The sequence below is a fragment of the Peromyscus maniculatus genome, chromosome 3 (genome assembly GCF_049852395.1).
Source record: "Peromyscus maniculatus bairdii isolate BWxNUB_F1_BW_parent chromosome 3, HU_Pman_BW_mat_3.1, whole genome shotgun sequence".
In the NCBI taxonomy this organism is placed as follows: Eukaryota; Metazoa; Chordata; class Mammalia; order Rodentia; family Cricetidae; genus Peromyscus; species Peromyscus maniculatus.
In genome coordinates this window covers 137,744,201-137,770,181 of record NC_134854.1, presented here as the reverse complement: position 1 = coordinate 137,770,181, position 25,981 = coordinate 137,744,201, and the positions used below count along the sequence as shown (strand labels likewise).

General features: G+C 49.6%; 1 protein-coding gene across 6 annotated transcripts in view; it reads right to left on the bottom strand.

The window, feature by feature from the left end:
* Tsen2 (tRNA splicing endonuclease subunit 2) overlaps positions 1–6,683 on the bottom strand; it is a 48,700-nt gene extending 42,017 nt beyond the window's left edge. Inside the window, exons 1-3 of one of the 6 annotated variants that reach the window (XM_042273868.2) lie at positions 6,601–6,683; positions 3,904–3,965; positions 1,384–1,592 (exon numbers count right to left, since the gene is read on the bottom strand). In XM_042273868.2, coding sequence (XP_042129802.2) covers positions 1,384–1,572 — 189 coding nt within the window. In that variant the 5' untranslated portion in view covers positions 1,573–1,592; positions 3,904–3,965; positions 6,601–6,683. Of the gene's footprint in view, positions 1–1,383; positions 1,593–3,888; positions 3,966–6,105 lie in introns of all 6 variants that reach the window. The other 5 variants (XM_042273867.2, XM_076567642.1, XM_076567639.1 and 2 more) reach the window with 5 other exon arrangements.
* Between the last annotated feature and the right edge of the window lie 19,298 nt (positions 6,684–25,981).

Genomic DNA, 25,981 nt, shown 5'->3' with positions numbered 1-25,981 from the left:
AGAGGGGTGGAGTCGAGAGAGATGAGAGCCAGCTGCCCAAGAAGCAAGATGCCAGAGGACTGGTAAAGCCATGGCCATGTTAATAGAAATTAACAGAAACGGGTTAATATAAATGTAAGAGCTAGTTAGTAATAAGCCTGAGCCATCAGTCAAGCATTTATAATTAAATAAGCCTCTGTGTGGTAATTTGGGAAGTGGCTGCTGGGTATTTGGGAACTGGTGGTCGAGGCAGAAATCTCCACCTCCAGTTACAATAAGCTACATCTCATTCAGGTTACTTAAAAAATTACTTTTGCTAGGTAGTGGTGGTGCACATGTTTAATGCCAGCACTAGGGAGGCAGAGGCAGGTGGATCTTTGTGAGTTTGGGGGCCAGTCTGGTCTATGCAGCAGGTTCCAGGATGGCCAGGGCTATACAGAGAAACTCTGTCTGGAAAAACAAAAGCCAAAACCAAAAACTAAACAAAAAGAGCCCCAAACCAAACCAACCAACCAACCAACCAACCAAAAAACCCCAACACAAACAAACAAAAAAGATCCATTCCTGCAGGTGGTGGTGGTGGTGGCGGCGGCGGCGGCGGCGGCGGCGGCGGCGGCGGCGGCGGCGGCGGCGGCGGCGGCGGCGGCGGTGCAGGCGCACGCCTTTAATCCCAGCACTCGGGAGGCAGAGGCAGGTGGATCTCTGTGAATTCGAGACCAACCTGGTCTACAGAGGGAGTTCCAGGACAGGCTCCAAAGCTACACAGAGAATCCCTGTTTTGAAAAACCAAAAACCAAAAACCAAAACCTTTAAACTTCATGTGTCTGAGTGTTTTGTCTATATATCACATGTGTGCCTGGTGCCTTCAGAGGCCAGGAGAAGGCACTAGATCATCTGGAACTGGAATGAGAGACGGTTGTGAGCTGCCATACTGGTGCTGGGAATTAGATCTAGGGCCTCTGGAAGAGAAGTCCCTGCTCTTAACTGCTGAGCCATCTATCTGTCCACCACGCTGCTTTTTAAAATGCCCCAGTGATAACAAATACGGAGAGTGGGTGGGAGAGGGCGGTGGGGAGCAAGTCACCAGTCTCACTTCAAGCCCATACCTGCCAGAACTAGAAGCTGTCCTCATCTGACAAGTTCCCAGAACGGAAGGAGAGCAGAGACCTTTGGGAACCTTCCACAGGCCCTGGCTCTGCTCATGAGCTGGGCCCTGTGCCACTGGGAAGGGACAGAAGTCAGTGGGGGTGATCTTCAGTTTTTATCCACTACATTCTGTCTTTAATATACGCGGCTTCACCCTATGGTGTTGGAACGTGGGTTTGTGGCTGGGCGTGTCTAGTTCTCAGCCTCACAGTCAAGGGTGGGAGGATGCTCAAGGTGTCACCAGTTTCCAGGTCTTACCTTTCCATACAGCTGCTCCATGTCCTCCACGCCCCTGACCACCACACTGTTGCTAATCATTTCAGCTCGGAATATTCGGAATTCCTTCCTGGGACCTTGGTCCTGACCGAAGGGGATGGGCAGTGGTGACTCGTAACTCTCATACACTCTTCTTTTCCTCTTCGGGGCACGGAAGACTGCCTCTGCCATTCTTCAAGGGTAACAGGCCTCTAGAGACAGAGGAGGAGGACCAGTCAGTAACCACGGACCAACAGAGCCAGCACACTTAGAACCAGGTTCATGTGGTCTCTGGGGGAAGGCAGAGTATCTCTAAAACAATGACCAGGAAGATGTGACAAGGACATGATGGCACAGATCTGTCACCAGGGGTGTCCCAGAGCCTGAGACCTCCAACAAGCCAGTGCCATTATCTTCACTGAAGCTGGTAGCACCAAGGACTAGCCTCACACCCTGAGACTTCCTTAAAAGGACAAAGTGTGGTGATATTTTATTTGTGCTCTAACAAATAAAGCTTGCCTGGGGATCAAAGGAAAAAGCCAGCCACTATATTAAATATGGAGGTCAGGCAATGGTAGCACACGCCTTTAATCCCAGCATTCAGGAGGCAGAGATTTATCCGGATCTCTGTGAGTTCAAGGCCACACTGGGAACAGAGCCAGGCATGGTGGTACATGCCTTAAATCCCAACACTAGTTAACCACAGAGGTCTGGAGGTCTGTACAGATAGACAGGAAGTGGTAGAGCTGGGTGGAGAGAGGAAGTAAGATGGCAGGGCACAGAAAGGATATAGACATGAGTATATAGGAAGTAGCTCTCTCTGGAGGCTGAGGAGTGGGTAAGGTGAGGTTGGCTGTGGCTTGTCCTATTCCTCTGATCTCTCAGCTTTCACCCACCCATTTTTTTTTTTTTAATTAATAAGACTGTTTAGCTGTTCATGTTATAACAAAGTACTTTTCTTTTCTTGATCTAGAGGCATTCAGAGCCTCCCAGGGACTGCTAATCAGAGGTACTGGGGATGTCAAGATAAAACCAAGCAAGAATGTGTCCTCAGTAGAGTGAGTCAGGTGACATCTCCATCTTCCAAAGACCGATCTTAAGAGACATCATAAGCCCTGGGGCAGTCAGTTCTCAGGTTTTCTGTTTATTTTTTTGTTTGCTTAACTGAGACAGGGTCTTGTTGTGTCCAAGTTGACCTTGAACTCACCACGTAGGTGAGGATGACCATGAACTCCTGGTTCACCTGCTTCTACTTCCCAAGTGCTGGGATTTGAGGTGTGAGTCACCATGCCTGGCTCCCACTTTTAAAAAGAAGTAAGGGTCACTGTCACTTAAGGGCCAATTATGTTCCACCAAATGCCAGTGGGTGTGTGCGGAGACACTGAAGCCAGACTGGCTGTGCTGTGATATACTCTGTGTGCTAGCTTCTGTGGTGCACACACTGAAATCCGGAAGCTGCTGCCTCTTAGTTGTGAAACCTTGGGCAAAAGTGTCCCCCCCCCCAATTCCTCCCCCCTGCCTCTCTGGGCTTTAGGTCATCTATAAAGGGGGTGAAAACCAGCCTCTCACAGCCAAGGCTCACACAGTGTGTTGTGGAATATTTGCTTAACTATGCAAAGATGTGTTGCATTTGTTTAGCTATGTGAAGCTGCGTTGCTGTTTTATCTTGCCTGCCTGAGGCACCTGATTGGTCTAATAAAAAGATGAACAGCCAATAGCAAAGGAGGAGGAGGTATAGGTGGAACTTCTGGGCAGGGAGAGTACACAGGGGGAGGAATTTAGGCTTAAGGAGAAAGAAAAGGAGATGCCAGGGAGACGCCAGGGGCCAGCCAGCCAGCCAGCCATGGAGGAAGAAGGAAAGTAGGATGTACAGAATGAAAAAAAGGTAAAAAGTCCTGATGCAAAATGTGGAGGAATAGAAACTTAAGTAAAAGAGCTAGTGGGACAAGCCTAAGCTAAGGCTGAACAATCATAATTAATAAGTCTCCATGTCTTTATTTGAAGCTGGTTGGCAACCCAAAGAAAATGTAACTACAAGAGTGCTTGGAACAGATCACAGGGAGGTGGTGGCGCACGCCTTTAATCCCAGCACTCAGGAGGCGGATCTCTGTGAGTTCGAGGCCAGCCTGGTCTACAGAGTGAGATCCAGGACAGGCACCAAAACTACTGAGAGAAACCTTGTCTTGAAAAAAAATCAAAACAACAACCCCAAGCCCCCCAAAACAAACAAAAAAACCACCCAAAAAACCAAGAGTGCTTGGAATAGGACCCGGCACTGCCCATACCCTGGGGATAACAGTTATGAAGTGAGTGCCTGCAATGCCATTTCACAGCAAAGGCAACATTCAGGTCAGTGAGGCCTGAAAAGGGCCCTGTGAGCAACGGCTCTGGACAATCACAGGGCTATGGAGTCCAGAGCCCAGGCTCTCTCTGTGGGTCCTGCTCAGGCACAGGCTGCGTCTGTTCACTATGGACCAGGTCTGAGCGAGATGCCACATAGCTACCAACCAGGCAAGGAATCACCTAGAAGAAGTCAAGGAAGCTGAAGTCAAGACCTCTTCACTCGGTCGGGGTCTCACGCTGACCTAAGGAGACAAAAACAAGTACGGACACACATGAAAGCACGTTGGATATATGTAACCCAGGGCTGCTGCAGGTAACAGCTAACAACAGGAAGCACTACTGAGCCACGGTCGATGCATACGTGCACATTCCAACTGACAGACAGATGCTGCCACTGGGCGGGCAGGGAATTTGAACCTGCATCTGTCTAGGGTCAGAGTTAAACTGAGAAGTGACATGGGGCTGAAAGGTCCCACACATAACCCCTCACAAAGGACAAAGGACGACGATCGGGGTGCCCTTGCCCTCAAACCAGCATCCATTGGGAGAGTTGGGCCTGAGGAGGTGGGTGGCTTTAACATTTCATGACCATTAAAAAGAAATGATGTGGTAGGAACACTGGCTGCTCTTTCAGAGGATTCAGGTTCCACCCTCAGCACTCACATGGCAGGCAGCTCATGCCCATCTGTAACTCCAGTCCCAAGGACCTAATGCCCTCTTCTGGCCTCTGTGGGTACTGCATGCATGTGGTGCACAGACAAGACATGCAGGCAGGCAAACACTGGCAAAATCATCATCATCATCATCATCATCATCATCATCATCATAATAATAATGATAGAAATGACAAGCCTTGGCTAAGATGTGATGACAGCTTCATGGAACTTCTCATGAAGCCAGGAACTTCAGTAAGAACAAGGAAACAGACCAAGTGAATGACAGACACCCATGCATGGGGATGGAGAGGTGCTCAGTAGTTAAAAGCATTGGATGCTCTTCCAGAAGACCTGGGTTCAATTCCCAGTACGCACATGGTAGCTTACACCCACCTGCAACTCCAGTTCCAGGGGATCAGATACATTCCTCCTCAGGAAGCCCAACAAGTGTTGCATGCTACAGTGCACATACATACATGCAAACACATATATGTGCATGTATATGAAAGCAATCATCAGGATGTACCTTCTTAGAACTGAGCGTTCCAGACAGGAACACACCAAATAAGTTAAGTACTTGGGCCTCTCAGTGAAACATATCTGAGCATTATCATGCATGACATGCATAATACTGAACAGCATTTATGACTACGGCTACTGCATGGTAGCCAAGGGCTGTTCCCTGAGAGCATTGTAACTAGATATGATGACTGTCGACCTGAGAGATGCTCCTGAAGAGGCAAACCTCTGGGCACGTCTACGTTGGATGAACCCAACCCCGAATGTGGATGGTACCATCCCATGGGCTCCGGTCTTAGAGCACAGAAAAAGGTGAGAGAGAGCCCAGGAGCCACACACTGCTTCCTGACTGCGGTTACGGTGTGAGCACCTGGTCTGCTCTTGCAAGTGGTGCAGAGAACATACACGCAGGCAAAATACTCACATGGATAAACTAAACATAGCTTTAAAAAAAGAGAAACGCTTCTTGTTGCCATGTCAACAGAACACCACAATGTGAACAGGCAACGGAAATAAACCTGGAACCATGGTAAGCAGGTTCAGGGGTCCAGACACTGACTGGGTCACGTACACACACATGACACCGGAGAGCTGTCCTTATTTCATAAAGAAGCTGAAGTCAGCCACTTGCTCGAAGCTGTTACTAGGGAACATAAGAGGTAAGACCTGATGTGGTGGTACATGCCTGTAATCCTCCGACTAAGACAGGAGGATTGCTCTGAGTTCCAGGTACATGAACAAAGAGAGGAAGGAGGGGTGTGGGAGGCTGGATGCAATGGCTGTAACTTGCTTTTTTCTTGAGTGAACCCAAGGCCTGGCTCACTCAAAGGAAACGCTCTACTGAAGGAGCCACAGTCCCAGCCCTGGCATTATTGTACAGGTGAGAAGTGACTCCGGGCAGAATGTGCCTGCAAAGATTGTTACTCTTCACTTCCCAAAGCACCACGAAGTGTATTTCTGTCCATGGAAAGCAAGGCCTGTCCTTTCTTCTTCTTCTGATGAGCTAGCCTAACTTTCATTTAAAAATTTTGGTGTTGCTATGTAGCTTTGGCTAGCTTCAAACTCCTATCTCTGCCTCCGCCTATCCCCCTTTAGATGCTCAAAAATGTCAGTGCAAGCACAAACAATAAAAGAAGGGGAGATCCATTTAATTTTCCAACGTTCTTGCACCAGGTGTCACACAAGTCTCCCTCATGGCAAAACTCACCCGTGGGTCTCTTATCGTTTATTTATTTCATTCAGTTTTTGAGACGGGGCCACACGTAGCCCAGGCTGGCTTCAAACTTAATACGTAGCGGAGGATGGCCTTAAACACAGGTTGGGATTACAGGCGGGCACCAAGCACGCTTGATCTGATCCGGTGCTGGGCGCAGAAACACGCTGCCCACTGAGCCCCACCCTCAGCCCACCCTCGTGGGCTGCTGCTCATCTTTAGAAAACACATTTGCCCTCTATGTTCCTCACTGCCCAGCTCCCGGGCTGAGGTGCAGGGCTGAGGGCCAAGGCAGACCAGCTTGGCTTCGGGGCAGCCGGCCACTGTCAGCCCGAGCAGAGTGCTCGGCAGCCCGCAGGACGGTGTGCCCAGGGGCGCTTGAGTGACAGCCAGCCCCCACCCCACTCGCGCCCGAGGCCGCCACCTCGCTGGGCACGCGGACACAGCATCGCGCCAGGCCTCCGGCTCCCAGCCTCCAGTCAGCCTTACCTTCCGCGATCACGCGTGCCCGCCGTTACCGGGACAACCTGGGGGCGGTGCTACAGCCGTCAAGCAGTGAAGCCGCAAAAACCAGTCGCACGCGCAGCCGCAGAACCGACACGCCGCTTCCTAGCGCGGCGCGCCTGCGCACAGGATCGCAGATGGTTCATTCCGCCCCACCTCCCGCAGAATCTAATGAGGATTCCAACAGGGTCATATATCCCGCCTTAATCCTCACGGCAATCTTACAAAATCCATTTTCCCTCTCTTGATGTTACATAAGTCTCACAGTATAGCTTTGGTTTACCTAGAACTCACTGTGTAGCCCAATCTGGCCTTGAACTCACGGAGATGCACCTACCTCTGTTTCCCCAATGCTGGGATTAAAGATGCTCACCGCCTCACGGGTCTAACACAAGATCCATTTTTACCGATGAGATGTGAAGTGACCTGCCCCCAAAGAGTGCCCTTAACCTCCTCAATATGACGTGAGATTTTATTCAGTAATGAACCCTGCATGCTACAATAATGACCTACCAGAGAAGATGTGCCCGCTGGTGCAATAATGGTGTGAAGGTTACAGAGGCAACCAACAGGAAAGAATCCATGCCTGGTACTGTAAACCTGATCAAAAGTCTGTGTCTCAGGAGGTCATAGGGCCTAAGGGGGGAAAACCTGCTACTGCTGTCTTGTTACATGGAGATGTCAATCTACTTCTAAATATTTGGTTATACCCATAGATTAGTGCTGCCCTGACCCATGGCCAGAGAAGTACCTCTCTGCAGTGGGTTAATGGTCAGAGTGCTGAGAAGTTACTGTCGCGTGATCAGCCTTAAATGGGATGTGTATATTAACTCTTGCCTGCCTAAGGCTGAAGAAACATTGAAAAAGAAGGCTTGGGGGGTGGGGTGGGGGTGGGGCGGCAGAAAGAAGGTGAGAGCCAGAGGATGTGAGGAGTGCTGTGAAGTGCTGTCTTCTGGACGTGACAGAACCCATGGCATTCATGAACTCAGAGCAGCAGTGATTACTTACACACGACTTGGACATGATCAAGCCCTTGAGCTCAGTTAACATTCTAGCAGGCGGTACTAATTGGATCTGATGGATTACCGAAAAGATAAAGAGCAGGGAGTATGAAGAGGTGTGTGGGTGAGTAGGGGAATGGGAAAGGACAGTTGGGGGTGGCTATAATCAAGATACACTGTGTACATGTATAAAACTGTCGAAGACTATACAGAAGATTATATATATATATATAATATAACAAAGAGTACACACAGGCAGTAGAAAGATAATCTCTGCCAGGTGCGGTGGTGCACACCTTTAATCCTAGCACTTGGCAAGGAGAAGCAGCCAGATCTCTATGAATTCAAGGCCAGCCTGGTCTACTTAGCAAGTTTCCAGGTCAGCCAAGACTATATATATATATATAAAATGAGATCCTGTCTTAATGTTTTTCTCCTCAGGCTGGGGTGTGACTTAGTGGTGGAGCACTTGCCTAGAATTTAGAGGCCTTGGGGTCCATTAAAGACAAAACAAACAACTTATTTCTCAAACTTCCAACCTTTTGCTTCTTGTTTCTTCCATTCTTTTCACATCCCAACTTTGAATTCCTTGGTGAAGTATTTGAAAATAATCCCTACCCAGGCTTGGTGGTGTGTATTTATAGTCACAGTTACTAGGAAAGCTGAGGGGCTAACATACTTTGAGGCTGTGAGTTCAAGGCCAGGCAAAAAACCATATGAAGCAAGCAGTAGTGGCGTTCAACCTTGATCACATCATTCCTTGGGGCGTTAGAGGCAGGCAGATTTCCTGAGTTTGAGGCCAGCCTGGTCCAGAGAGTGAGTTCCAGGACAGCCAGAGCTATACTGAGAAACCCTGTCTTAAAAAACTAAACCAACCAACCAACTAAAAACCCAACAACAACCAGGGGGGCTGGAGAAGTGGCTGGGGCTAAGAGTGCTGGCTGCTCTTCCAGAGAATGTGGGTTCAATTTGCAGAACCTATATGGCAGCTCACAACCATCTGTAACTTCAGTTCCAGGGGACCTGATGCCCTCTTCTGGCCCCAGTCACACACGTGGTACACAGACATACACGTAGGCACAACACGCATATGCATAAAATAAGTAAATCTAAAAATAAAAAATAAGACAACAAGAACCTCAAACATCATGTAAAACCTCACCCATGATATTCCAGTATTATACACATGTAACACAGACACAAACTCTCCTATCGACTGTGTAGTTGATTCTATTTCTGGTAGTCATGTGTAGTCTATAGAGTTAGCAAATATTGACCTGTTCTTCCCGGGAGAACACAGGGCTGGCTTCTGCCAGCCTGTAATCACAGTCTTTTCATCCTGTGGTCACTATAAGCCTGTTTCGTACTGTACTGTTCATTCGGTTTAAAGCCATCCTCTGTGTTATCTGCTGTTGATTCATTAACACTGAACTCGTGGCCAGCAGTGAAGTAACATGCATGCCAGGGTCTTATCTGAGCCGTATTTCCTTCAGCAAATTGCATTTCCTGGCTGAACAACACTGCGTCACCTCAGCACTCTGCTTGAGGCGTTTGAAACACTCCAGTCACAAGTAAAAAACACAAGAGTGTAGAAATCGTGTGCACATGGCTGACTCTGGGTGTGTGTGAATCTGGGAGGGACTGCAAAATCAAAGCCTTCATTTTGAGGTCACATGCACACACACACACACACACACACACACACACACACGTGTGCACACACTCCATTTCAGAATTCCAGAATAATGTTAGAAACAAACAGAAAACCGTCTAGATGTCACATAAGGGAACACACAAATAAAATGAAAGTAGCTAGCAATGCAATTCTTTTTGCAAAACGGGTGTGCCAAGACCCACAGCAAGCTAGCCAGCACATGGGGTCAGGAACGTCAGTTGATGACTGTGTGTTCCCCATTGGCTGCAGTCTGAGCTCTCAGACTTTTGCTATTGGTTAGTTTGGAAAGAATCCTAGGCAAAGACAATGAAGGGGAGGGGTTGGAGTTGCAGGCCGCCAAGTGGCCAAGTGGGGGGGAGTGCTTTGTATAAACCAAAGTTTTACCAGGTAGGAGAGATCTGTGGAATCTTAGTCCTTGGTAGGCAGACTACTTTTGATAGACTAAAACAAACACTTCTAACAGAATAAAGGCCGTCTGCCTACTACAGCTTAAACACAGCTGGAAATGGACATCAAGTCTTTTGTTGTTGTTGTTGTTTTCTTTTTAAATTTGGTTTTTCCAGACAGGGTTTCTCTGTGTAGCTTTTGCTGTCTTGGAACCTGATCTTTAGATCAGGCTGGTCTCGAACTCAGAGATCCACCTGCTTCTGCCCCCTGAGTGCTGGGGTTAAAGGCACATGCCCCAACACTGCCCAGCGACACCACGTCTTAATGTGAGCCATGAATGGAATCATCATGTAATTTTTGAAATATACTGAAAAAGAAAGAAAGAAAGAAAGAAAGAAAGAAAGAAAGAAAGAAAGAAAGAAAGAAAGAAAGCAAAGAAAGAAAGAAAGTTGTCCCCCCCCCCCCCCTTTTGTCAGTGGAAGGGTATTGAAACAGTCTGGTGTTGCTGGCTTCAAACTCTGCATGTAGCAAGGGGATGACCTTGAACTCCTGATCTTCCTGCCTCCACCTCCTAAATGCTGGGATTATACAAATACATCACGGTGTCTAGCGTCAACCGTTTTGTAATCTGAAGTTCAAGATCAACTGGGTGTCCTGTGTTTTATCTAGCCATCCCTGCCACCTCTACCGTGGCTATTCTGTGGTGGTCATAGCGGCCCCGCGGACTGGGTGCCACCACCTCTGACTCTGTTGCCAGTGGCTGGGAGCAGCCTCAGTCGCCCCACGGGACGCCAGGGCTTGGTTCCAGCACCCAACACACGGCATTCAGTGTTGAAACCAACTCTGTAAGAATTGGCGGGAGGGAAAAGAGGAAGACTTGGTGCGGTGATGGATCAGGAAGGCTTCCTGAAGAGCTGGCCTAGAAACAGGGCTGATGGCAGCCTGGGGCATCCGGCTGGCCCTGGTGAGAGGCTGGACCCAGTTTGGAGGTTCAGGGAGGAGCTGGGCCTGGCCAGGGCAGGAGGTCGGAGCCGAGATAAGGCCGGATAGGTAAGGCAGGGCCGATTGTGGAGGCGCTTGAATTCCAGGCTTGGCTTTCGGACTTTACCCCGCAGACAATGGGGAGCCGGCCGCATTTCTGAGCAGGGCTGGGCAGCCCCTGTCGCCCCATTGTTTTCCTGAGAGGCCGGGCCCTGCAGTGTTGCGTCTCGACCACCAGATGGTGGTATTTCAGCAAATTTCAACCACTCCCGGTGAGCGCCATCCATCAGCGAGAGCGCTCCAAATCTACCCACCAAATCTACCCAATGCAGGACGTGGTCCAGACTCACCCTGTCAGCGAGCCTTCTCCCCCTTCACAGCTTTGAGGGAGAATTTGTCGAGCTACAGGAAAGGACAGACCCGTGTTGGCCTGTGCAGCTGGAAGCTCTTTCAGTGGGCCACACGCCCATTTCACTAGTTGGGAAGTAGTGGTTTGCCTTAACTCAACTGTTAGGACGTGGAGCCATGGGGCAAAGGGTGAGCCCGGAGCCCTCAAGGTTCTGGTTTGATGGGCAGGGTTCCTTGCATAGTATCCGGTCTATTGTCGTTGCCATAAAAACAAAACCAAACCAAAATAACCCCAAACCACCATAGTACTATTAGGGAAATAAGCCACCTGGTCAGTTCCTGGTGCTTTTTAGAGAGACACTGATCCTTCGAGTTAGAGATTGGAACACCCATTTTACTGGAAGAACTTGTCCAAGGTCACACAGAGGGGACACACCAGAGGGGACGCTGGATCCCAGGATTGTTGCCCCTACCTATCTCATGCTTTCCTTTATCAATCAAACATATCCTATTGTGCAGTCAATTTCTTAGCGAAACTTATGTGTCCATACCCGAAGAGATACGATTTCCTTTTTACAGCTGTGTATATATGTGTGTCTCTGTATGGATTTCAGGCAACTGTAAGCTGCTTGACGTGGGTACTGGGAACTGTACTCCAATCCTCCACCGGACAGAACAGTGAGTGCGCTTCATCACGGAGCCATCTCTCAGCCCCAAATGACTTTTTAAAGAAAGATATTTTTATTTATGTGTATGTGTTTGTGTGCACTCGCCAAGCTGCTTGGAGAGGCCAGAACAGGCTGTTGGATCCACTGGGCCTGGAGTGTCAGGCAGTTGAACCCCTTGGTGTGGGTGCTGAGGATGCAACTCAGGTTCTCTGGAAGGAAAGCAAGACCTCTTACATGCTGATGCGCCTCTCCAGCCCCTTCTTCCTTTAAGCAAAACTGGTGGCGTGTAGTTTGTGTTTTCTGAGAAAGAAAAACCTAACTGTTCCTATTTGGAAGGAAGGCACATTCATAAAATGTGCCATAGACACACACACTGTACATCACCCATATAGCAGAATACTGTGTGGCAACAAAAATGAATGAATGAACTGTTACGAATATGACCTACAGAAGTCTATCAATAGACACATTTCAAACACAGGATAAAAGCAAAATGCAAGATAATATACATCCTATTTATGAAAACTAAAACATCACATACTGGATATACCAAAAGGTATGTTCATATACCAATGCCCAATCTTCTACGGTACTTGGCAGTGGATAAGGGGACTTCAACTTTGTTTCTAATACTTTATTTCTTAAAATAAAAACTACATAGACAAAAAAAAAAAACCCATGGAAATAAGTCTGGGTGGCAGACACACAAGTGATTGCCACATTATTTCTTCTATTATTTATGTAAGTACAAGCGATGCTCCAGGGAAGTAAATTCAAATGAAATGCCACCAAGCCTGGCTTTCTCGTCTAGGATTTGAAGGCGGCAGCAGCGTTCAGAGGCCTGAGGATTGCCGGGAAGGACAAGCCCCAGTTCTGGTCTTACAAACTGAGATTTGTGGCTGTGAGGTCCCATTCACGGGCATCTCCAGGTACCCACCCTGCTTCTCTCATCCCTTTAGGGGAGATGGATGTGGCTGGTGAGACCATCCGACCCCTCAGGGGGGACACAGAGGACAGAGGAGGCCAGGACCATGTGGTTCTATCTTGGAAGCTACTGGCTGGCTGGCAGCGGCCATGCCCTGAACCCAGTTCCCTTCTGTCCTTCGCTTTGGTCATTTTCCCCGAAGCCCTGGTCACACAGACCATTTCTCAACACGTGTCCTTGCAGGGCGGCACCCACTTTCTTGCGCCAGGTGCTCCAGCCAAACAGTAAACCCAGTTTTCACTTTTGCTTTTTGTTTTCTGGAACTGTGCTGACCAGCATGCAAAATCATAGCGTCGGTGTTCTGTGATCACGACAGAGAAAGAGGCAGTCAAGTGACCTCGTGCTATACAATGATGCTTTGGTCGATGGCAGATGGAGGCAGCAGGCTATACCCTGGTGTGCAACAGGCTAGACCATGCAGCCCCATCATGTAGCAAGGCGTACCATACAGCCTTGGTGTGTAGCAGGCTAGAGTTTACAGCCTTAACAGGCGACAGGCTAGACCATGGAGCCGAGGTGTTCAGGTTAGATGGCCGAGGCATGTGTAGCACAGCCGTCACCTCTTATTCAGTCCTCAGAGCACACTCCATTCTTAGGTGCACGACTGTGGGACCTTTTTTTCTCTTACAGTTTTTCCCCATTTGCACTGGTCATAGTGAGCTGAGTGTGGTGCTTTCAGAAGCCCGTTTTCCTGCTCTTTTATTCCTCACTCTTAGGCTTTGCACGGGTAATGTTCTCCGCCAGATCATGTATTTGCACACTTGGTCTCTGCCTAGTGGCTGTTTTGGGAGCCGTGGGATCTTAGGGAGTGGCGTAGTTAGCAGAAGTGGGTCTCTTTGTCTCCTGCTCTACCCCGGCGTGGGACGCTGCAAGGACCCGTTACAGACCCACCCACAATGCCCGATGGGCTGTGTGCCCTGAAACTGTGAACAAAGATGAACCCTTCCTCCCATAAGTTGCTTCCATCACGAGTTCCTCCATAGCAACAAGAACAGCAGCTCACACTCAACCCCACCTCTCTTAGTAAGCGATGCTCTCTCACTCCATTTCATCCATGTATTCATCCGTTTTTATTCTCTTTAGCTTTTATTTGTTTTATTTGATATGTATGGGTGTTTGCCTGCATGTGTGTATGTGCACCACAGGTGTGCAGTGTCTGTGGAGTCAGAAGAGAACGTTGGATCCCCCTGGAACTGGAGTTACAGGCAGCTGTGAGCTGCTTAATGTGGGAGCTGGGAACTGAACCAGCGTCCTCTGCAAGAACAGTCAGTACCCTCACCCACTACGCTGTCTTTCCAGGGACCCCTCTCTGTTTTAAGATGAAGAAAGCAAGAGTCAGAACAGCTGTGCACTTTACCCGAGGAAACAGAAAGAAGAAACGGCAGTGGCAGCGTTCAAAGCCTTGGCCTCCAGCAGCAGCAGCAGCAGCAGCAGCAGCAGCAGCAGCAGCAGCAGCAGCAGCAGCAGGAGCAGCAGCAGCAGCAGCAGCAGCAGCAGGAGCAGCAGCAGCAGCAGCAGCAGCAGCAGGAGCAGCAGGAGCAGCAGCAGAAGCAGAAGCAGCAGGAGCAGCAGGAGCAGCAGCAGCAGCAGGAGCAGCAGCAGAAGCAGGAGCAGCAGCAGAAGCAGGAGCAGCAGCAGGCTCCCTCCCTGAGCCGAGCCTGTATCGATATCAGTTTAGGACTCCACCCCTCATTCTAAAAAGGTGCTATAAAGAACATTTGTCTTCTCTCTCTTAAAAACCAAGTGTTCTTTGTTCCAGGTGGCTTTTGCCTTGCATGTGGCCCCCGATAGATCATAATTTCCTGGGTGGCTAAAGAACTCTCCTCTCTGCTCACAGGACAGAGTTCCAAACCCCAGCTTTCCTGCTTATCGGAGCACACGTACCTCCTATGTCAAAGGCCTAAATTCCAGGCAAGCCAGTGATAATGCCCCAGTCATCAGATTTGAAATCAAATTTCAGCAAAGACACATTTGCTGCCAGAAAGCAAATTAGCCTTTTCTTTTCTCTGTCATTTTTTTTCCCACCCAAACATAACATCCTCTTATGAAATATGTCTGATCTGCAATATTTACTTTCCCTTATTTAATAACAGGAAAGGCTTTGCTGCGCTTTTGTTGATTTTTGCATTTCTTATTAAAATTCTTAAGGGGGTTTTGGGGGAACTTAATCAGCAAAAAAAGGAGGAGAGAAAAAAAAATTCCTCATGTGCGGTCCCCACGACTTGCAAACGGAGGAAGCACGCTGTTTGTTTAAGAGCTGCTGATGGGAGAAGCAGCCGGTCACGTGTTCCGGAACCTTCCTCAAACCCCTTTCCTTCCCTGAGTACCTTTCTCAGCCTTCTACAGAGCGGGGCCAAATGCCATGCTTTCCTGCCAAGACCGTGGAGCTGGTGTCCACGCCCTTGCCAGGCTGGGACAGATACAGACATTCGTGGAACCCCCAGCATGCTTGCAGCAGGAGGTCTCAGTTTCCCCTTTTGGCACTGGCAGATACAGAAACTGAGGCTCAGAGGGCCAGCACCCCTTGTCCAGTCCCTTGTCCTGAACAGCTTGCTGTCCTTGGGACTAAGAGGAAAAGGACTTGCAATAGTCCTACGCTCCCCGCCCTGCTGTGCTCCGCAGCAGCTCTCGGGGACAGTAGGTGACCCCCTAATTGTAACTTGCTGTAGGCCCCACGGCTGCAGGGTAGCATAGCTCAGAGACCCGAGCTGCACTGGCCATCGTGTGTGTTTACCTCACGGCATGGCCTCGTCAGAGCCACACAAGGCTTTGTGCGACAGAGTGTACCATGTCCTTAGACTTTAAAGTTCTGCCCCAGAGCGGTCGTGGCTACCACCCTTGCTTCCTGATTGGGGCTTCAAGTAGCTTCAAGATTTTAGTTTTTATATTTGCATTCTAATAGAAATAATTATTAAAAAAATTTAAAGTTGCATTTATTTATGTGTGTATCCCTCTCTCTCTCTCTCTCTCTCTCTCTCTCTCTCTCTCTCTCTCTCTGGTGAGGGAGTGCTCATGTCGGGGGCCAGAGGACATCTTGCAGGAGTTGGTTCTCTCCATCTACCATATCAGTCCAGATGGGCAGGCTTGGTTGCAGGGGCCTTTAACCTGCTCATGCCCTCTTACCAGCCCAGGCATAATTATATTTATAAGCACTGTTATGACATCATTGTACTGTTATTATAGTGTATGCATGGTTCTTGGTCAGAAGACCCCTTTCCAGAGTTAACACCCCTGAAAGACAGAGGACCCAATGTGCCTCTTCCACAGATGAGGAGCCAGGTCCAGACAGGCCAAAGCATCTGATAACCAAAGCTGTGGCAGACCAGAACTGAGGTCTAATTCTTTAAGCCTGGAAGGAAGATTTGGGGCCACACTGTGAAGGGCTTCACCTGGTGTCCTTAGGAATCCGGACCTTTATGCAAAGGGACACCTGGCAGGCTTGAAGGGGGAGTGACTCAGTCAGGTTTGGACTGGGAGGCCTGGGGTGGAGAACAAGCCAGAGGGCCCAGGGCCCTGCGGAAGAGGCTGTTAGGAGCTGCAGGCAAGAGGGCCCCAGGCTTGCCCACCCCACATCCTGTTTCCTCCCACTTCCACGGCAATCTTTCCTGACACTCACCCTCCTCCCAGAGTCCCTCTCTGGTTCCTCCCCTCTCTGTGGTGCTGGGGTTTGAACCCAGAACTTCATGTTTGTGGGGCTCTTCTCATTCTCCCCTCCTTCCTTTGCGTGCTCAAGGCCCCAGTCACAAGGAGTCGTAACCTTGCAGAGGTTGAGAGCTGTCTGAAGACGGAGGAAAGAAAATCTCCAGGCGCCGAGCACAACTGCTCCGTGTACGTCAGTCTTCACAGACCCCAGCACCACTTCTGCCCGAGAACACCCGGGAAGGCAGACACCCCCAAGGTATCAGCTGTGCGTTGTAAATGTCCTGGGAATGCGTGTGCCGCTGAGGAGGCAAAGAGAGCTGAGTTTATCTTCTGAGAGTTCAAGTGCATGGCTTGGAAGAGATGCTGGATTGACATGAGTTCTGGACCAGCTTGGGCTACAGAGTGAGACCCTGTCTTTAAGGAATAAAACCAGAAGGAAAAAAAGGGGGTGGGGTGGGGGTGTGCTAGACCAGAGAGAGCCCTAAGTGATTGCAATGCCATCGTCTTCCCTCCCTCCCTCCCTCCCTCCCTCCCTCCCTCCCTCCCTCCCTTCCCTCCCTCCCTCCCTTCTTCCCTCCCTCCCTCCCTCCCTCCTTCCTTCTGCCCCTCTCTGGCTCTGTTGTTCAGGTTGTTCTCAAAACTCTTGGGCTCAAGCCATCCTCCTGCCTCAGCCTCTTGAGCAGCTAGGACGACAGGGGTTTGCTCTGAACTCAATAGTATTCGTTTATCCTTCTTATTCTGAGACCGAGTCCTGTGTAGCTCAGGCTGACTTCCAACTCTTTCCGTAGCTGGGGCTGGCCTCGAACACCCTGCACCTTCTGCCTGCCTGCACCTCCCAAGTGCTGGGGTTACAGGTGTGCTCCTAATGCTCAAAACGTCCATCTGAAGGAAGGTTGGACGAGCAAGAAAGCAGCAGCTGGAGGCAGGGAGGTCTCTGGTGCCCTTGGCCACCGGAGTCCCTCACCGGCCACTCCTGAGCCTCCTGCTCACCAGGCTTCGCTCGGATTTGATTTGGCTTTCTGGGGACTGTGCCTACAAGGAGCTCAAGTGTTGGCAGCAGGACACGTGTATCCGATCCCTTTGGCAGTGACATTTCTCACTATAAATTAGTAAATTGGGAACAGATAATCCACCGAAGAAGCCATGGAAATGACTAATATGTAACAAAAATTCTTCCTCTCTAGGATTCAAGGAAACATAAATTCAAACCCAAACCCAAACTGTCTCCAACTTACTCCATCAGAAAAGACTGATTTGTTTGTTTTTGAGACAGGGTCTCACCAGGTAGCCTTTGGCTGGCCTGGGACTTGCTATTGTGGACCAGGCTGGTCTCAAACTCACAGAGATCCACCTGCCTCTGCCTCCTGAGTGCTGGGATTAAAGGCATGTGCTACCACATCTGGCAACTTCTATTAAAAAAAAAGACTTAAAAAGATTAAAAAATAAATAATAAACAAAATAAAACAAGACAAATAAATAAAAGTGGACATGTCATGTGAGTGCACCACGGTGTGGGGAGGGCCAGAAGAGGGTAGATGTGCCTGGAGCTGCTGTTGCAGGCGGCTGTGAGTCACCTGAGATGGATGCTAGGAGCCAAATGCGGGTCTTCTGGAAAAGCAGTAAGTGCTCTTAACCCCTGAGCCATCTTTCCAGCCTCAAGCCTTTTACAGTTTTTTTTTTCCTTTGTGTAGCGCTGGCTGTTCTGGAACTCGCTCTGTAGACCAGGCTGGCCTCAAACTCAGAGATCTGCCTGCCTCTGCCTCCTGTGTGCTGGGATTAAAGACTTATGCCACCACAGCTGGCCTCAAGACTTTTTTGGAATTGAAACATATTGCTATGAAAGGCAGGTGTAAGGGGCACACTCGTGCCCAGCTTGTGGGAGATCTTGCTGCCTGTATGGCCCTGGAACTTTGGGTCTCAGCATGTAGGTTCTTCTGCTTTCTTTTCTTAGGTATGTTTGCAGTGCTGGGGAAGGAACCCAGGGCCCATTGCATGCCAGGCAGGTGTTCTGACCCCGAGCTGTGGCCCGGCCTCGCATAGTGCAATTCTTTAAGTTTCTCCAGGATCATTCGAGACACTCATCTGCCAGAGGAGAGCTGAAGGGGGCTGGGGAGAAGGCTCACTGGGCAAGGACACAAGACTGGAGTTGAGTTCAGGTCTCCAGAACCCACGGAAAAGCCATAGCCTGAACGGTGGTAATCCCGACATCCACTCCCAGGAGCTGGGAAGTGGAGACAGGGGAATGGATGGAAGGCCAGCTAGCCTGGCTTGTGCAAGAACAAAGAGACCCTCTCTGTGGCGAACAAACTAGAAAAGTGGGACCAACCCCTGAAGTTCATCCTTGGGCCTCTGTAAGTGCACTGTGGCACATATGTGCCAACACCCCTACACAAGAACACACACACACACACACACACACACACACACACACACACGTGCACACACACACACCACTTGTGTGCATACACAGAACAGCCACAGGAGCCACTCCCTGGATTTGCTCCCAAAGGTTTACTGAACACCTACTGTGTGCAAAGCTTACAAGACACAAGCAGGAGCTGGGGCCACATTGGAGGGAGGGTGGAGATCATCACTTCCTGGGTGTGGTGGAAAGGAGAATGGAAGGGAAGGAGATGGGGAGGAGGCCCAGGGGAAGTCAGCCCCTCCCCTGGCCTTTACCATCTCTTGCTGGTCCCCAGGCTTGTCTACTTGGGCAAACTGAGGCTCAGGTGGCACCCAGGAGCTGTCTGTAGCCATCATCTGCAGCATGGGTGAATGTGAGGTTGATCTACTGGGCCCGGGTCTACTGACAGCATTTTTTTTTAAATATCTTTTTTTGTATTTTATTTTTTTCTATTATCAGCTTGATACAGTACAAATTCTTATCCTAATAGTGAAATGTCTCACTGAGGCTTGCCCAGTGATTGAGTAAAACCAAAACTTATTATAAGCCACAGTCATCCTAGGGTCCCCCCTGCTATATAGCCTCCCTGGATCTGTGGGTTGCAGTCTGATTGTTCTTTGCTTTATATCTAGTATCTACTTATGAGTGAGTACATACCATGTTTGTCCTTCTGGGTTTGGGTTACTTCACTCAGGATGATTTTTTCTAGTTCCATCCATTTGCCTGCAAATTTCATGCTGTCATTGTTTTTCTCTGCTGTGTAGTACTCCATTGTGTATATGTACCACATTTTCTTTATCCATTCTTTAGTTGACGGACATCTAGGTTGTTTCCAGGTTCTGGCTATTACAAATAGTGCTGCTATGAACATAGTTGAGCATGTATCTTTGTGGTATGATTGAGCATTCCTTGGGTATATGCCCAAGAGTGGTATGGCTGGGTCTTGAGGTAGATCGATTCCCAGTTTTCTGAGAAACCGCCATACTGATTTCCACAGTGGTTGTACAAGTTTACATTCCCACCAACAGTGGAGAAGTGTTCCCTCTGCTCTGCATCCTCTCCAACATTGACTGTCATTGGTATTTTTGATCTTAGCCATTCTGACAGGCGTAAGGTGGTATCTCAGAGTCGTTTTGATTTGCATTACTGACAGCATTTTTAAAAGCACCCCAGGTGTTCTAGTTGTTCAGTCTGGTCAGAGAACTAGAAAACAGAAAACTGACGAACTCAGGGTGAGGTGCTGATAAGACAGGACAGAGGGCCACACACAGCTGGCCCAAGAGCTGGGGACACAGAGGGTGGGTGCTGGTGGCTTGCAAGGCTGCAGCTACGTGCCACCTCGCTGAGCACTAGCTCATTTTGAAGAACATTGTCTGAATGAACTAAAAACCATGTCCGGGTATTTTGCCTGCATGCATGTCTGTACGCTATGTGTGCTTGCTGCCCACAGAAGTCAGAAGAGGGCATCAGATTCCTAGACCTGGAGTTACAGGAGCTTATGAGCTGCCGTGTGGGTGCTGGGAATTGAACCCGGATTCTAGCAAGAGCAGTCAGTGCTCTTCACTGCTGAGCTATCTTTCCAGGTTCCTGCATTAATTCATTTTTAAATGGACAGAAAATGCTTGTATCTACTTAAGGGATAAAAGGTGGCATTTTGGTCCACCCTGAAATGAAATGGTCACCAATGTTTATTCTTCTCTCTCTCTCTCTCTCTCTCTCTCTCTCTCTCTCTCTCTCTCTCTCTCTCTCTCTCCCCTCCCTCCCTCCCTCTCTTCCTCTCCTCTTAATGAGACAGTTTCATGTAGCCAAGATGGCTCAGATTCCCTGAGTAGGTGCAGATGACCCAAGCTTCTGATTTTCCTGCCTCTCCTTCCCAAGTGCTGGGATTACAGGCTTGAGTCCCACGCCTGGTTTGTGCAGTACTAGGGACAGAATCCAGGGCTTCGAGCATGCTAGGCGAGTGTTCTACCAACTGAGCCACATCCCCAGGCACACAGTGAAAACACACCCTCTGACTCCTGCTGGAATTCAGGGAATTCCTGTCCTGCTGACGGTGTGGGTGCAGATCCTATCCTAAGATCTGCAGTCAAAGACTGTATGAGCCGAGCTGATTTCTCAACGGTAAAGACAACATTCATCAATGTAAAGTTGGGGGACCCTCAGATCTAAATCTACAGGAGTCCACTGTTCATTAGCTTTTTGACTTCAGGCCAGTGCCTTGGTCTCTCTGAGCCTCATCAGTCTCCTTGTTCCTACCCCACTTGGAGAAACAGGTAGTGTGGTGATAGTGAAAGTCCACAGCACAGAACCTGGCCAGCTAGCTCCTGTGGGACCGGTGGTGTGGGCTACCCAGCCAGGAGTACCCCTTCCCACAATAGCCTCCTTCGCTTCTGGAGCACACAGGCTGTGTGGCGTAACTACTAGTGTGTGTCTTACTGAGGGCCCATGTCACAGTCTGTAGTTGTCTGGAGGACATACTGAGACCCAACAGTACCCCCCTCTCCCTACAGATAAGAAAAAGCAAAGCTCCCAGAGGGTGGGGGTAGCACTGAGGTTGCTCACTCACGGGGCCACCAGAGCCTTGGTCCCCTACTTCTAGTGGGTCACGTCTCTCTAGCCCCAGAATGCCCACCCTGCCAGATTCCTTGGCAGTGCCCTCTACCGGGTAAACCTGGGAGGAGGAGTGTCCGTGAACATCTCGGGGACTCCTGCTCTTTGAAGTGCTGAGGTGGGCGCCAAAGGACCAGGTGAGTGGGGGGCAGGGGTGGGGCTGGGCTAGTGGGATGATTACGGCTTGGCTAGGTGACTCATTTGTACCAACAGGCTGGTGAGACATAGAGAAACCCCGGTACAGGAAGATGAGGCAGGATAACAAGCCTGGGGGTTCTTTGAAAACAGTCAACGTGTCTCTGAGTTGGGCCCCTTGACTGCTGCTAGCAGAACTCAAAGCCTGCTGTGACCCCAGGCACAGTGACCCCCAACCCAGGGTGGCTTGCCGGAGCTTCATCTCACTCATCTGACAGATGAGGATAGGACCTCACCCCCACCCCCACCTCATCTTCTTGGGATGGGTTTGAGATTCCAGCACCCCTTATGTAGTACTGCTGTGTATTTGCATAGAGAACCTGTGTGCAGCTTCCCGAGACCTTTAAATCTGCCGGGACATCAAATACTGAATGGGGTGCACACATGTTGTGGAGATGGACAATCTGCTGTGTTTAGGGAACAACAACACGGGGAAATATCTGTGCATGTTCGGTACAGTCGCCATCCTTTGCCCTGAATATTTTCAAGTCATGCTGGATGGAGAAACTGCAGGTAAAGGCGGCCACCCAAGGAATGCTACCTCGTTGGCTTGCTCTGAGGAGAAAGGGACAGAATGTAGGCAGCGTGTAGGAGTGGCCTGGCTCCTGACAGGGGAGAGGCAGGCCTTCTGTTAGGCCTCCTCTGGCTCCCAAAGCTGCTCCAAGCTGGTTCTCTTTCAAAGAGTGTGCCTCGTGGTCGTGGCAGCCTGGGATCTGCTGGCAGTTTAGGCCCTGTTTGCTTTTGTGCCAATTAGACCTCTTCCTTCTGGAGAGCCATGGGGGACCTAGGGGAGTTCAGGAAGGCAGAAATAGCCTTGCTGTCCTGGTCTTGCTGTCAGAAAAGTGTCCTGCCTCCATGCTGGTACCTTAGTAGCACAGAGGACAAAGAAATTAGCAGATCTGTTTTCACAAATTCAACCAGACATTCTGTGCCATTATGACTTAATTTAGGCTTTTTTTTTTTTTTTTTTTTTTTTTTTTTTTTTTTTTTTTTTTTTTTTTTTTTTTAAACACAGCTTTCTTTTGTTTGTTTTGCTTCCAGGCTGTGATACAGAGGAGATGAATGGCAACCTGCATTAACCACAGGCTGATCAACCCCCCTGGAATGTTTGCTGAAAAGCAAGGCAGGGGAGGTTGGCCCATGAAGGAGCCCTATCGCCAGCCATCAGCAAAGGCCAGACCTAGTGGAGACTGGGAGGCATGCCTGGCAGCCCAGAGACCTTGTGAGCTTTCTAGGTGCTTCCAGCTCATGGTGAGGCAGGGGAGCCAGTCGTGTGTGTGTGTGTGTGTGTGTGTGTGTGTGTGTGTGTGTGTGTGTGATGTGCACAGTCCCTGGTGGATAGCACCCCTACCACATCTATGACCTTAGCACTAAAGTGAAACTCCTTTGTGGACAAATGACATGAGCTTTAATAAGGAGTTTACCTCATCAAATGGCCTGCTTAGGGCGGTGAGAAGGAGCCCAGATGAATCTCTCTTGAATGGACAAATGCTTTTGTGTAAGTGGAGGTAGGTTAGGTTCTGGAACTGTCCCGGCCCTCCCCATTTCCCCTCTCTTGTGGCCCCCTTCTCTGGTTTCTTTGTGCTGCTGCAGGTGGACTCCACGGTCTTTTACCTGTTAGGCAAGTGCCCCACCACCAAGCTACATCCCAGCCTCTGGTGGAATTTTCTTAAGTCAGGAAGTCCAGGAAATACTTCAGATAGGCAACAGAACCTAATATTTGTCCATATTGACAATCCCCAACCCACCAACCAACCAACAAACTAACCAACCTGCTGAATCATTCACCCACCCACCCACCCACCAACCAACCAACCATCCATCTGAATCACAAACCAAACAGCTGAATCACAAAACAAGTACCAGCTGAACCACAAACAAACCACCCAACCAACTGAACTATCAACCAATCAAACAAATAGACAAACAACTAATAGAACAACTAACCAACTAACCAACCAACCAACTAACCAATGGACCGAGTAACCAATCCACCAACTAACTAACCAATGGACTGAGTAACCAATCCATCAACTAACCAACTGATCAACTAACTAATCAACGGAATAGCTAACTAACTGCACAACCAATCATCCAATTAACTGAGCTATCAACCAATTAACCAACCAATCCATCAGCCAACTGAATCATTAACCAACCAACCAATCAACCAACCAAACATGCCAGCAACTAGGTAGCCAAACCAACAACCGAGAAGTAAAACCACTAATCTAAATATTTACTGGGTTGAAAAGAAATCCCCTCTTCCTGTGTTTCTGTTCTTCGGCACCCCCTTTCCCCCTAACCTGAGGAGTCCTGTTAATGCTCCTTAGACGCCTCCTCTGCTGGGCCATCCCACCACCGCTCGAGTCCATCCCTCTAGATATTGCTCTGCCGGGCACCTCTGTCCCTTGCACGACTGCCCACGAGCTCCTCATCTGTGGCCCAGTGGCACAAACATCACAGCTGGAGAGTCACAGGCTGAAGGGCCCAGTCCTAGCCCTGTTTTTTTTTTTTTTTTTTTTTTTTCTGGTCCCCCACTTTTCCAGGTGGAGATCACCTACCTGGGTCCAGCCAGACAGTAAATTCCCTGGGTTCTTTGCCCTGAGTCCTGACATGGCAGTGCATACTTGTAATCCCAGGATTTGGGAGGTGTAGGAAGGAAGATTACCGGTTTAGGGCTATCCTTGACCACATACAGAGTTTGAGGCCAGTCTGACCTCCATGGGATCCCCGTCTCAAGAAAACCAAACAAGGCCACACCTGCCGGTCACACCTGCAGGTCTCTGTGTATCAGTGGCGGAAAGTCAGGGGAAGCAAAGTCAAGTGTGCTTGGGTTGGGGGTAGTTATCCTGGGGAGGGTGACTGCGCAGTCCTAGACTGGCTGCCTTTGTTTTTTAGCAGCCAGAACCTCCTGGTCACTTGTCTTCTGATGTTCTTTAATTACTCCTCACACTTGCCACTACAGCTCGTGATCCCTAGGAAGTATCCCAGACACTGCCTGGACCCACTGTAGTTCCTAGAAGGCACTGCTCAGGCTCAGCTGCCCCCTCTCTCCCTCCCTCCTTCCCTCCCTCCCTCCCTCCCACGGGACCTGGGCTGCAGAGGGGCTTCACTGGCTGCACACTGACCTTGCCTTCCCCCACGGTCCCGGTGCTAAATAAGTATATTATTTACAAAATATCGCTATCGCCTAGAAAATATCTCCCCAGGAAGAATTAAACAGTGACACATTAAAACCTTTTAAAATGCAGGCATGCATCAACTAGCATGGGGCACTGGCCACACAGACCCAGTGGACAAACCAGTTAATGGGGCTCCCAGGCAATGCTGGCTCTGTTCAAAGACAGGGGCCGTACATTGGAGCCTCTTCAAGAGTCCTGGTGCTGGGGCGGCCTGCTGGGTTGCTGTTGGAGGGAGGGATGCTGCCCAAGGCGGTGAGGGTGTTTGGAAAGCAAGGGAACGGCTGGGAAAGGAGTTCACCCAGCAGGGTTTGCCGCACTGGAAGAGGACCCCATGTCAACCCCCACAAGCCACGTTTGGAAAACAAAACAGCCAGGCATGGTGATGTGCGATGTGCGTTTGTAATCTCAGTGTCTGGGAAGCAGAGACAGACAGATCTCTGGGGCTCTCTGGCCAGTCAGTCAGCTTCGCCTACATGGTGAGCTCCAGGCCAGTGAGAGATGATGTCGAAAGAAAGGAAGGAAGGGAGGGAGGGAGGGAGGGAGGGAGGGAGGGAGGGAGAGAGAGAGAGAGAGAGAGAGAGAGAGAGAGAGAGAGAGAGAGAGAGAGAAAGAAAGAAAGAAAGAAAGAAAGAAAGAAAGAAAGAAAGAAAGAAAGAAAGAAAGAAAAAATGGCCAGGTGTGGTGGTGCATGATTTAATTCTAGCACATTTGAAGGAGAGGAAGGCAGATCTCTGTGAGGTTAAGGTCAGCCATTCTGGTCTACATTGCAAGTTCCAGGTCAGATAGGGTGAAAAGGAAGAAGAGGAAGAGGAGGAGGGTAGGAAGGGGTGGGGAGTTGACACCTGGAGAAGAAAACTCTAGATTGAAAAGAAAACTCTGGACTCCCCCCCCACACACACACACAAACACCCCCCTCCAAACACACACACAAACCAAAAACCCAAAACCAAAACAAGACAGAAAAAGTCCAGAGCAGCAGGCTTGAAACACATTGAAAATGACCACTGGAGTCTGTACAACCTTTGACCCCTCCAGTCCCACCCAGCCCTGGGAAGTCAGCTGCTGCCGCACTCTGACAGACTGGGAGGCGGAGGTGCATGTGCAGCATGGCGTCCTGGGAGCCAGACAGGGTAGGGGGTGACCCAGCCTGAGCCCTGACACCCCTCACCTCCCCGGGACTCTGTACAGCTCTTTCCCCCAGCTCACGCGCCTTGCCTGGGTTTTGAGGAAAAATTGCAGCCTCAGGATAGCATCCTGTACTAAAGAAGGTTTTGAAGAAGCAATT